General features: G+C 40.4%; 1 protein-coding gene across 1 annotated transcript in view; it reads right to left on the minus strand.

Annotated features, from left to right (window-relative positions):
* si:ch211-159i8.4 (matrix-remodeling-associated protein 5) overlaps positions 1-13,775 on the minus strand; it is a gene marked incomplete in the record, with an annotated part of 61,229 nt that overhangs the window by 12,495 nt on the left and 34,959 nt on the right. The window contains 6 exon segments of the mRNA XM_014027564.1: positions 3,000-3,191; positions 3,273-3,555; positions 5,332-5,585; positions 5,752-8,772; positions 11,261-11,412; positions 12,540-12,778. Of these exon segments, the coding sequence (XP_013883018.1) occupies positions 3,000-3,191; positions 3,273-3,555; positions 5,332-5,585; positions 5,752-8,772; positions 11,261-11,412; positions 12,540-12,778 (4,141 nt within the window).

A 13,775-nucleotide genomic window follows, 5' to 3' on the forward strand; every position in this document is an offset into this window, starting at 1 on the left:
GCTATCAAATCTGTCTTTTTCACATTTAAATCGTACAGTTGGGGTTCTATATAAAGTGGAACTGCAATGCTTTGGTCTGAATTCCTCCTTATTGTAACTCCACAAGCCCCTCGTTCACCAATTTTCTGAGGTGTGTCTCAGATCAACTCATTTTGAGGCTGTCTCTTTATAGTTAAAGTATATGGCTCTATATTTTCTATATAGTGGCATAGGGACATTTTGGGTTGAAAAATATAACCCAAACAGATTATAAAGACATCTACGCAACACCAGGAGAAGCTAATTTTAAAATTTCTGCACTCGTAGCGACTCCAAATACATGACCATTTGCATTTGACGGCTAAAAAAGTGGATTTAAGAGAGTTGCCTTGTAGATTCTTTGCGGTGGAGTCTAACCCTCGCATACAATTCTTCCCTTTTCTCTGGTTTGTTCAACCATCCAGTCACACAAAGTTAACTGATGGTAAATGCTGCCATTTTAAAACGTATGACTCATAGCTGCATGATCATTGAAAACATATGCGTTTCAGTAGTTGTCATTAAAAGAGAGGCTGCTTTGTGCTGTACGGAGCAGACAAGCGAGTAAAAAGTACATAATTGAAGTTGGCTACAGTTCAAATCATCGTACCGTTCACATACTGCTTGAATAAAATGTTCACAAAGATCAAGAAAAATGACCTGAATTTCAGAGGTTTGTAGTAACTACTGTAAGTACATGTATTTATTTTTTAAATCTTTACTTTTAATTACTTTCATCACATTTAAGACCTAAAAATGATACTTTTACTTCTTTACTTTAAAATGTCCAAACTCATCATGAAAGGCGTTGTTTATGCGCTCTAAAAAATGACGTGTTGAATTTACTCAACCAACTCATGTCCACTGGTCCCACTAATAGAGTAAATATGAGGGAATACTTATTTTCTTTAAAAGTAAATATGTATATGGTCTAATTTTGATTTAGTAAATTCAACAGTTTATTTCTTAGTGTGTAAAAGTACCTTTAGTTTTAATTTTTCGATTTTTGTGAACATTTTTATGATGTAAACTTAAGTAGTTTTCTCATCGGTGAAATTTATTTTTACCCAAGTCATTTTCTCATTTATGTAATTTTACTTTTACCTAGTTATTTTTTTCAAGTATTTTATAGACCTCTGCCTGATGTATACTGCTAAAACATTTTAAAATGAACAAAAATAACAAGGTCAACAAACTTTCACTTGAAATGTAAACTGTAACACATTCAGCCAGGTATCGGGGCATTTTGTTCGAGTACTTGTACAAAATGCTGGTAACGAAGCCAAACACTAGTGGTGCTAAAAGCCAACACCCGTCATTAGGGGCAGCTGTTGTGCAGCTTATCAGCTTCACTCACACCTTTCCAGCAATAACCTCTATGAACAGTTTCACTCAGGTTTTCGACCACATCACAGCACCGAAACTGCTCTGATTAAAATTACTAATGATCTTCTTCTTGCTGCTGACTCAGGACTTCTGTCTATATTCATCCTACTTGATCTGAGCTCTGCCTTTGACACCATCTCTCATCCTATCCTCATCGACAGACTAACCTCTATCGGCATCTCAGACACCCCCCTGGACTGGTTTAAATCCTATCTTTCCGACCGCACTCAGTTCATACAGCTCAAGTCCTTCTGTTCCCAGTCTTCATCCATTTCCACTGGTGTTCCCCAAGGTTCTGTACTCGGGCCTCTACTTTTCATAATCTATCTGCTCCCGTTTGGCCACATCTTCCGTACATTTGGTATCCATTTCTAATCTTATGCCGACGACACTCAACTCTACATTTAATCAAAACCAAACTCCACCTTATCATCCTCCACTCTTACCGACAGCCTCAGTGAGCTCAACAACTGGTTCTCCGACAATTTCCTCCAACTAAACCATAACAAAACTGAACTCCTCCTTGTTGGGACAAAAAACTCCATTTCCAAATCCCAGCATCTTCTCTTCACTTTTAACAACTCCGTTCTTTCCCCCTCACCTCAGGTCAAGAACCTAGGTGTCATCCTTGACACCACACTTTCTTTCAAATCCCACATTAACAATGTGACTCAATCTACCTACTTTCATCTCCACAACATGAAACGTCTCCGTCCTTCACTCACTCCCTGCTCCATTGCCATCCTTGTACACAGCCTAGTAACATCCAGGATCGACTACTGCAACTCCCTATTGTTTGGCCTCCCCAATAAATCCCTTCACAAACTACAGATGGTTCAGAACTCAGCAGCCCGTATAATCACTCAAACCTCATCCTCTGCCCACATCCCTCCAGTCCTACAACAGCTCCACTGGCTCCCAGTTAAATCCCACATCACTCCAGTCCTACAACAGCTCCACTGGCTCCCAGTTAAATCCTTCATCATCTTTAAAATTCTCCCACACACACCATCAAAGCTATCCACAATCTCTCCCCTCCTTACCTGTCTGACCTCCTAAACATCTCCACACCCTCCCGCTCTCTAAGATCTGCCTCCTCCCTCCAACTCAGTACCCCCTGCCCGCCTCAGCACCATGGGGAGCAGAGCTTTCAGCCACTCTGCTCCGCAGCTCTGGAACTCACGTCCCCATGGATTACGGAATATCACCTCTCTCTCTCTGTTTAAGACTGGCCTGAAGACACATCTTTTCAAATTAACCTACCACTGTTAACTCTGATTTTCAATATATGACTGTTTTTTTCCATTTATCTATATTATTGTATTTTATTATATGACTGTTCTGTACTACTCATTTCTATGTTTGTCCCGCACTACCCTTATCATTGTATATATAGTTATTTCTTTTCTATTGTACAGCGTCCTTGGGTGTCCTGAAAGGTGCTTTATAAATAAAATGCATTATTATTATTATTATTATTATTATTATTATTATTATTATTATTATTATTATTATTATTATTATAGTAGTGAATGTGGGTGAATATTTTTTCTCTTGACTTTTTGTTTCCTTTCTTATTTTCTGTGTGTTTTTACCTGTAGAGACCTTGGTCCAAGCAATACTGGGTTGAGGATTCCCAGTTGCTTTGCAGGGCAGGAAGACATCATCCTCCGCCAGCACTGACACGCTGGCTGAGGAAATGGTGGTGATCCGAGGTTTTACTCCACCAGCTCCCAGCTGCCACAGGAACGGAGGCACAGGCGTCGGATGCTGGGAGCTGAGTCGTTCTTTAGGAAGGTGTACATAAATAAATGAAAACCGTGAAACAAGTTTAACACTTTTCTCTTAAATTTTAGCTCAGCACATACCTCCAGAAGGCCACCCACCTCCATGCAGAGTCAGAGAGGTGGTGGGGAGCTGGGGGGGAGGAGGGGTTGGGATGAAGCCTTTGAATGGGGATAAGGAAGGTTTAGAAAGGTTTGGGTGCTTTAGAGGGTAAACAGCCATGGGTGTCGTTGGTTTCAGGATGTGAGGCCTACGCAGGGCTGGAGGGGTGGGGTTAGGTTTAATCAAGGGCTGAAGATTGTAGTAGCTGCTCTTAGGTTTGGGTGTCACTATCCTTTTGAGCTGAGCGATGCGTTCAAGCTGGGCCTGGGGGTGGGAAAGTCAATGTTACTTATTCAGTGTTAGTTTTCTTTTAGTGGTAGTTTTCTAAAATGTCCCAGTGTCAAAGGAATGTTTGTAAAAGTGTTGGGAGCAAAAGAGAATTTTACTTTGATGTAGAAAATACGTTGTCTTATTATCAAGATCAATGTCAGTTTACAGCAGTAGTTGCCAACCTGAAGGGGGCGACAGAGGGCACAGGGGGTGCATAATCTTGTTTGTTCAGAGGTTGTTTAATAGCCTATATGCCACAGACATCCGGTCTAGCACTTGGGGCCACGCCGATCATTTCCGGTTCGCAGGCAACACAGTGTTAGCAAAAGATTTTTTCACTTGACAACGACTCTTAATGACCTCCACAGTACAGAATTAGCATATTACATGTACCAACATTAACACAGGAGACGTACAGGTCCAACCAAGTGGGAAAAAATCACTCCAAAGTGGATTAAAGCCATAAAAACAAAGGAAAGACGTTCGTGTTTATGGTTCCAGAATTTAGCCTTTTTCACTATTCCTTGGCTGTTTTTCTGTAAATTTTTCATGTAGAGCTGTGACACTTAAATTGTTGGAAAGAGCAGAATCTAGACTTTAAACTGATGGGCTGCTTGTATGGTTTGGATTGTTTTTCCCGACGTTTGTGAACTGAAAACGTAATGATTATCAGGTGGAGGTTCTGTGGCTATCGGGGGGAAGAGGGGGCGTGCTCATCGCTCGTGTTTTGTTTACGCTGTAATATACACTCTAACAAGTTTTTACTTTTGCATAAAACTCATGACAAAGTTGCCTAAAACATTTCTTACTCTGTCTAACACAAACGCGCACACACACACCTACCTTTGTACCGGCTGCTGTGTGTTAGCTTCCTGCTAGCTGTCCTCTGGAGGTGGTTTTTCCTCTCTCGTCTTGGCAGTAAAGGGGGATAATTGTACATTTCCCTTTTGTAACCTCTGTCTTCTCATTTCTGATACTGGCTCTTGAATATCCTCAGGTTAGAAATGCTGATTACAAACGCGAGCGTGAGCTTTTAAAGATAAGTTTTCCCTGTATATCTATGATCCACTGCTGTCACCTTTCCTCCTTTAGAGGAAAATGAAGAAAAAGTAACTACTCGATTGTACCCGCTGGTTAGTGGACACAACGGCACACAACAGAACTCACTTTTTATACCAGTAGCTCACAGATAATTTAACTTTTGTGACTTTTTCATGGAGTAGGATTAGGAGCTTACGCTATAAACAAAGGCAGTAACCAGGAAGTGGAAGAGAGGTGCTGGGCTGGAATTTTACTGGAAATACGTCATTAATGACCGTGGCATATAGGCTCTTTAAAAGGGCTGATCATCGCTTCTGTCAGTGTGCCCCAGGGCAGCTGTGGCTACAGTGTAGTTTGCCATCATCAGTGTGTGAATGTGAGTGTGAATGGATGAATGTCTGTTAGTGTAAAGCGCTTTGGGGTCCGGAGGGACTTGAAAAGCGCTCAATAAGTTCAGTACCATTTACCATTTACCATCAGACACTGTCTGAGATTAATCTTCAAGATGGAGCTCGCACTGGAGGAGCCAGTACATGTCCTTTACCCAGAATGCTTTGATGTAAATTACAATGACAATCCTACATAGCCTACAGTATTTTTACAGTGTCAGTTTTATAGTTGAAGCAAATGTTGTTGTTTTTTCAAATAATATCTAGTGTTACAGCTAGTCAGAATTCCCTTTAATATGTTGCAACCCTTCAGCAAAGAACTAGAAGAATGTTATCATACCTGTCTGTATCTATTTCGGAGTCTTGAAAGAAACAAATGATCTCTCTGTTGGGCTCTGCTGTCGACATAGGGGTTTTGATGGTAATGATGGCTGATGGATCTTGAGTTCTCTGAGTCAGGGACTTCAGTGACCGTAGGATTGGGTTTTACTGTGTCAGCTGTTATCTCTGGTCGGTTAGTCACAAATGAACCATGAGCCCAAGGGTGTGGGAAAGGCCAGGATCGATGGGTCGGTGCAGGGTGTGAATCAGGACCTAGGAGGAGAACGTATTCTGTATCTAAGATTTAAAGGGGCATTGCTAAAAATAACACTGTCAACATTACGGAGTCAAGTAAACATATCTGTTGTTTCCTCAATAAGTCTAGCTCAATTATTTTATTACAGACATTTGAAAGTTATTACACAGTGGCTGCATTTACCTTGCCTTGGTTGAGGAAATGTTCTTTGACCTGGCCAGGAGGGGTAGACAGGGTAGTAATGATGAGGATAATGAGGGGCAGACCAGTGGGAGGTTGGAGGAACTCTCGGAGGCTGTAAATGTCTACTTGGATACACTCCACCCAGTTTTTCTGTATTTCTCTCTTGATTGGTATGAGTAACCCTGGAATTGGTGGTTTGCCCTCCCTGGTTGTTATGTTGAAGCCAAGGGTGAAGTGGTTCCATAATGAGACTATGGTGGGTTTCAGGCTTTTTATTCGATTCTTTCATCACCTTAGCCTCCGTTTGTATACCCTCTTCCATTGTTCTGCCTGATGAAGAGTCCTTAGGGGATAAAGTTCTTGTATGGGTTGATGGGACTTGTTTTGGTGCAGGCTGAACATTTGGCATTGGTCTGTTGTGTATTTGAATGTTGCCTTTTGTATTGTAGCTCTGAGTAACCAGCTCTTTTTTAAGTTTTTCCTGGTTCTTTGTTACCCTTTCTTGCTCTTCCATTGTGGTCACACTTTTCCTTTTATTCTCTACTAAAATGTTTTTATTGTTGCTATTTTGGACAGTATGTTCTCCATCATGTTCTGTCTCTACCACAGGTTTCTCAGAGTTTACTAGGTCTTCAGTGCTCCATAGAGTTGGACTTTTTCTCTTTGGAGGAGGATTTGTTAAATCTTGTCCAACTATAGATGGATTTCTCTCTGTAACTAATGGGAAAGGGGTAATGCTGTTGTCAAGAAAAGTATTTTGTAGGGTTTCACTGATCAGATCATCTGTAGTATCCAAATGTTTACTGTCGTTGTAATCATATTCTTCATAGTATTTGTCATAATCTCCCTCTATCTGATACTCAGAAGATTCATGGTGTTCTGTGGTGGTTGGCGTTGGCATTGCTGTAGTAGTAGCGGAGGTAGTAGTAGTAGTAGTAGTAGTGGTAGTAGTGGTGGTGGTGGTTGTAGTTGTGGTAGTGGTTGTTGGTGTGAGGACTGACATTTGAGGTTTGCTAGATGAATGGTGGAGAGGGTTTTTGTGTGGATGGATTCGTCTCAGTAGAGGTTTTCTGCGTCTGTGAAAGGGCTGTCTTCTGTTAGACACACCAGGAACAGCGTTGGAGTTTCCTCTTTTTTCCCCAAGATGTTTATTTTCCAACTCACTAACAGGCCAATTGGCTTGACTACCCTGGGGGTCTGTGATACCATGTTGTAGGGATGGGTCTGGAAGAGAAGATTGTAAAACCTGCTGATGATTTTTTATTATTTCAGGAACTTTATAGCGATCTCCTTTTTTAACATTTTGGTGTAAGGGAGAAGTTTGGTCAGAATAAGAAGGAGAAGTAAAATAATGTAAACGATTAGTGCTAACAGTCGCACCAACAGTCACAGGTTTGGGTGTAGTTCTTTGGATGGTTACAGTACTTGGCTCTTCTAGAGATGGCTCTGTGGGGAGAAGAGAATCTGGTTTTAAATTAGCTTTAGCCAATATCTCTGCCCAACGATTTGGATCCAATTCCTTGACAGATTTGTTAGGCTTTCTTTTTGAATCTTTCATTCTGTTTAAAAACCCATTTGGCTTCCTTTGTGGTCGCATTACCTTCTCTGGGAGCTGTGTGGCAAAAGGGCGAGTAATTTCTTGGTAATCTCCTCCTGAACCCTCCCTTTCTTCTATGCCAAGAGTCAGAACTGTCTGCTCTTTTTCAGTTTGTACTTTAGACTTAGTCTCTTCTCCAACAACTTCCACTATGTGAGACAGCATGTCAGCGCCGTACAGATTGGAGGCCAAGCAGCTATAGTCACCTGCATCTTCCTTTGTCATCCGTTTGACAACCAAAGTCCCGTTTGGCATCACTTCTGCCTTTTTTGTTTGCTGTGTGGGGAGAAGAACTTGTTTTTTGGGCAGGTACCACCAAGTTTGACTGGGCTGAACTGACATGACGTCACAAGGAAGAGACAAAGTGTTTCCCTTCTGCACTGTAATCTTTTCACCATTTAAAGCTGTGGGGCCTAGCGAGTGTTCTTTGATGGTGAGTCTCAGTGGCATGAAGTCCACTCCGGCTTTTGTTCTGACGATGCAGTGGTAGAGGCCCGAGTCGGAGAGTGTGGCATTTACAATGATCAGTTGCCCTTTTTCAGAAATTTCTATCTTCTTGGTTGGAGCTTCAACAGTGGACAAATCTGGAAGCATCCACTCCACTTTCACGTCTGAGGCTGAAGTTATGACGTTGCACTCTAAGTGAACCTTTGAACCCTCAAAAGCAGCCTGAACCCGCCCAGTTGTTCCTCTGCGTATTAATGCCCATGAAGAAGCATAGTTATCTTCATCCTTCCCTTGAAGACCATTTATCTCTTTCGTAATTAAAGTAGTAAAATCCATTACAAGTTTCTTTGTAGTTGTCTGCTGTCTGTTTAGCTTCAGTGTGATTCTTGGTTGAAGCAACCATGAAGGTTCTGCTTCTAAATATCCTTTTAATTCTGTGAAATAAGGAGAGTTCTCACTCACAACTTGGACATACTGATAAGTAGCTCTGCTTGTATTTGCTCTCAGCTGACCTCTCTCCAAAATTGCAGGGCTTTCATAGTAGTATGCAACCAGCTGCCACAGATTTTGCAGTGTTTCTCGATCGATTTCACAGTCGAGAACAGTCATCAGCGACACGTTTACAGATAACTCTAGAGGGGAATGTGGGTTTGCAGCCCATGTCATGAGCGAACCGTCTCCCGGATGGCGCACGTCACACGCCACGTGAGCACGGTTTCCATGGCTGTCAGAGAGAACAATGATCAGTTGGCCCAAAGGTTTCTCCAAGTCCTGGGTGTATGGGAGATCAGGCTCTGCTTCATTTTCAGCCCATGCTGGATTGTCCCATTGTTTGAGAGGGGAGCGAAGAACTGGTCTTTCGCAGGTAAGCTTCCCTGGAGTCAACCCAAGGAACTGGGTGCCGTTCAGATGTTGAGGAAAGGAACACTGAGGGCACGTCTCAGTGGAGCCACGTTCCTTTTTACATTTTATTACTCCTGAGCAGGAATGAGAAAGAGACAGAGCATGTTTGTACTTACATAGGTGCTAATGTAGATATATACATAATATATACCAATCACAATCCCCTAAAAAACCATCAATTAGATTAAAACATACTGAAAATAAACAATTTAATAATATTGTGTTTCAGATACCTGTTTAGAGTTGATTGTTTTTAGATGATAAACTGGGTTCAAAATGTTTTGTTTATAAATAATAAATTTTTATAAATATTAAATGTAGTTTTTTTATTGTTGAGCTGATTTATGCCAAAAGTACTATACGATATAAACTATTTTTATTTGGAGCAACCTGAGCCTGAAAGTCTATGTTCACAAATCACATTAATAAATAGGCAAAACAACTCCTGAACCCTTATTGTTTCTGTAGCTCCACCAAATCAGACAGATAGAAGTTTTTATTCATCCTGATATGATTTCACCCTCTCTCTCACTCCCTGTGCTCCATCTTGCCTTTTGTTGTTCTGTTTGCAAATAAAAGCCTGGTTTATTTTTTTAATTTAGACCTCATCTTTAGTTAAATCACATCCAAGCCCTATTTTTTAATCTGGGCACAGTTGACAACATTTCCTAACCAAACCTTTGTATCAGGACAAGGATCAGCCCAATCCAAACCATAGCATATCACAGAACAGCTTCATGTTGATGGTGACGTTAACATCAATGCAACCAGCTAATGTAACAACTATTGTTGTGCAACATGCTTACTCCCTTTTTATACCCGTCTACCATAATAACAGTCTACAGACAACTTTTTTTCTCATTCATAAAATTCTAAAACCAGGGATAGTTGTATCCAGGGACAGGTCATCCAAGATTTGGACTGTCCCTGGAAATTGGGATGTCTGGTCATCCTACTGCAGACCTAATAAATATAGTGTTTTGTCCAGAGCTCATTTACATTGATCATGTTTGAACCCATATATTGTGTACAACATAGACACTTAATACAATATGTAACATTATTGTGATACAATATAGGTTTTTAGCCTTGACTTTGTGTTTTAGTCTTCACTGCAACCTATTATCATCCCCAGAATGCATTGCATCAGTAATTTTACAAAATGGCAGAATGCTTAAGGGGAAAATGTAATAAACATATACACAGTGGAAGGCAGCACTAATCCAAAAATTAGCTCCACAACTTCTAAAGCACTTATGAAATTGTTTAGGTCTGTAACTTCAAATATACTTATGCCACAGAAGGTAATTCTAATGCCCAAGTTTGATTTGACACTTACCAGCTGGCAACAACTATACAATATATGTACAACACTTCCAACTAACAGAGTTTGAATTTTTGAACATCTTAACCCTATAAGCGTGGATTGCTGGGGATGTGATTTCCTGAAACAGACCTTTAGCTCCTGGTGTAAAAATTAAAAACTTGTTGAGGATTGCTAGTTCGGCTGCTTCTTTGTCTTTTTCTTTCGTTTGTTGTCAATTTTTCATCAAAGAAGCATCAATAAAGTAATTTTAAAACTGTTTATTGGAAAACTGAAGCGATGCATTCTGGGTACATGACGGATTTGATTTGTGATGGGAAATGAAAGTTTTCTGTGTAGTTGCACCAGTTGACCACTAGATGTCAGTCTTCATCAGCATAACATCTTTAAATCATTTCTGAGTCTCTAACACTGTTGCTTCAACCAGTTATGTCAAGTATTGAGCTCCAGCTTTTAAACGTTATTTTTTTAGAAAGGAGCTCTGATTGTAAAGTAAAATAAATCAATACATACAAAATTTTAGTATGGATTACAAACGTTTACTGTTTTTGCTGGGAAGGGGAGTTCTAAACATTGCCTTCCTGCTATGTAAGCAGACACAAAGCATTGTGGGAAATCAGAACCGTGACCGAGAGCAACTTTCAGGAAGGATGTATACGTTTCCAATAAGTGTGTTTGTCTGGGAGGGGTGTTGTTGCACAGATCATGTGTCGTGATTCTTTGACAGCCATGTCTTCCACTGTTTGAGATAATGATGACTGGTAGATAATTAGTTATTGCAAATCTACTTATGAATTATAAAAGTTAGTGTGACTGTTTAAGCACAAATGAAATATTTAGGTCTGCAATTAGCAGATTTGCGCTTTAGTGGACTGGTGCCCACCACTGCATAAACAAATTGTAAAATAATAAGATGTTTTCACGTGTCAAAAACAACTTTTTGTAGAACAGAGAAAAAACACATTAACGTGACATTATGAGGTCACTTTAAAATGACTAAATCTACTTTGGAAGTGGCCCAACTCTGACAAGCCACGAAAGTGACCCTTCTTCAATAACTCTAATCTTTAAAATTTATGCTGGTTCATATGAATGTAGTTTTCAGAACCTTTCTGTTGTCCAGGTTAGGCAAAGGTTAGAGTTTGGTGTACAAATAAAATTATAAACACAGCATTTTTCTCTCTGTACCACCAAAAAAAGTTAAAACCTTTTACGACTGCATCATTTAAACATCTTGCCTTCATGTGCGGCACTCCATTCCACCAACCAGTGAATGTGACAGTCACAGTTCCAGGGATTTCCATGCAGAGTGAGGAGCTCCAGTCTTGAACATGACTTTAAAGCTGTGGCAGGAAGCTCCTCTATCAAGTTGTCTGACAGGTGTAAGTGTCTAAAACACAAACATCAACTCCTTTAGTGATTGCTTTTTGTCAAAATATGTTTAATTAAATGTCCTGATGCATCTCAGTAATCCAGGTAAAAAATCAAAAAGAAAAAAATTGTATAGGTCTTCTGGACGGGTTCTTCTCTAATGAAACGTTTCGTCTCTCCTCCAAGAGACTTCTTCAGTCTGAGAGTTTCAGGCAAAATTCAGGCTTTTAAGCCCTGCCTCCCTACAAACCCAGGAGCCAGGGAGAAAGAGAAATCACACACACGACAGGCCCTGGAGCAGTGTGGTTATCCTGACTGGGCTTTCCTGAAAGCAGACAGGAAACACAGACAGGATTCCATGCAACCTTCAGGTGAAAATGAAGACCCCAAACCCAGACCCAAACCAGTGGTTATTCCGTATGTTGCGGGTGTTTTGGAGAAACTGAGACGTTTATTTTCTAAACATGATGTCCCAGTAGCTTTCAAACACCAAAACACATTATGGCAAAGGCTGGTTCACCCCAAAGATCCGGTGCCCCGGCACAAACAGAGCAATATTGTATATGCTGTTAAGTGCCAGGAGGACTGCGACCAGTTATACATCGGGGAAACAAAGCAACCACTGTTCAAAAGAATGTCCCAACACAGATGAGCTACATCTAATGGCAAGAACTCTGCAGTTTTCACTCATTTACAGGCCAGCGGTCACTCTTTCAGAGATGAGGATGTTCTCATTCTTGATAGAGAGGAACGTTGGTTTGAGAGAGGAGTAAAAGAAGCCATTTTTGTGAAGACAGACCGTCCATCATTAAACAGAGGTGGAGGCCTCCGTTTTCAATTGTCCCCCTCCTACAGCGCTGCTATTGCCAGTATCACTCCACCCCCTGTTAACAATAGGTGTTAATTAGGTGTCAATGATAGCCATGTGATGTGAGTATCAGTCACATGGAGGCAGGGCTTAAAAGCCTGAATTTTGCCTGAAACTCTCAGACTGAAGAAGTCTCTTGGAGGAGAGACGAAACGTTTCATTAAAGAAGAACCCGTCCAGAAGACCTATACAATGTTTTTCTTTCTGATGTTTAATCAAAGGAAATAGCTTGGGCCAAAATATTCTCAGTTCTGATAAGACTGTCTACTGTTTCTTACTTGAGTCCAGAGGTCCAAAAGCTTCCAAGTACTGACAAAGTTATGAAGGTATGAGGATGGATCTCTTTGAGGAGGTTCCCCTCCAGCTGCAGGAGCTTCAGTGAGGTCAGACCAGAAAAGGAGTATGGTTCGATGAAGTCTATGAGGTTGTGGTCCAGGTGAAGTCGGACCAAACCAACGAGCCCTTCGAACAGACCGGGGTTCACTGATGTGAGCTTGTTGTAGCTCAGCTTCAGGATCTGTTGAAAAGAAAGAGTTGTACTCACATCAATGGATCAGCAAAACCACTAAAGGTTCTCACTTCCTGCTTCTCCAGCTAATAAAGCTCTTTTCCTGAGCATCACCATGTGTTAACGTCTTTGTCTGATTGAGTAATGTTAAGTCACACAAAGTCCAGACTGTTTGGATTTACAGATGATGCATTAGCATGGATCCTGGCTCTAAAATCTAATTTTGTGTGTGATCAGACCCATATGCATCCAGCACCAGTGAAGTCATCAAAGTGTAATTAATTACCAGAACAAATTAGTTACAGGTAGAAAAGATTAATTAACCCTGGCTCTGTTTGCTTAAATCACTGCATTCAATATTATGAGACAGTCTCTTTGAAGCATTTAGAACAAAACAAGTCAGACATTTAAAGAGGCTGTCATGGTTGATGATGATTTTAACCAGAGAAATACCTCTGGAACCTTTCTTTTTCTAAAACAAACATTCTTTTAGTAATAAATAAAAAGCTGTTGAGGCAGGAAAGGACAGGACAGGACAGGACAGGACAGGACAGGACAGAACTCATGTGGGCTGGGCACAAACACATAGAGATTAAAAAAAATGAACACTCATAGTGTATAATACAGAATCAAGGAAAAGACAAACCAACAGAGACAAACTAATGAACCTAAATATCCAACACCTGTGCAGAGACAACCAGGATCAGGTGCAGCTGGCTGTTTGCAGAACAGAACAGAACTGGAGGACAAACTAATCAGAAATACATGAAACAGAACCAAAATTCAAAGTACAGGTCCTTCTAAAAAAATTAGCATATTGTGATAAAGTTCATTATTTTCTGTAATGTACTGATAAACATTAAACTTTCATATATTTTAGATTCATTGCACACCAACTGAAGTAGTTCAAACCTTTTATTGTTTTAATATTGAGGATTTTTGGCAAAAAAAGTAAAGAAAAATCAAAAATCCCTATCTCAAAAATTTAGCATATCATGAAAAGGTT

Source organism: Austrofundulus limnaeus, unplaced genomic scaffold (assembly GCF_001266775.1).
Source record: "Austrofundulus limnaeus strain Quisiro unplaced genomic scaffold, Austrofundulus_limnaeus-1.0 Scaffold663, whole genome shotgun sequence".
NCBI lineage: Eukaryota > Metazoa > Chordata > Actinopteri > Cyprinodontiformes > Rivulidae > Austrofundulus > Austrofundulus limnaeus.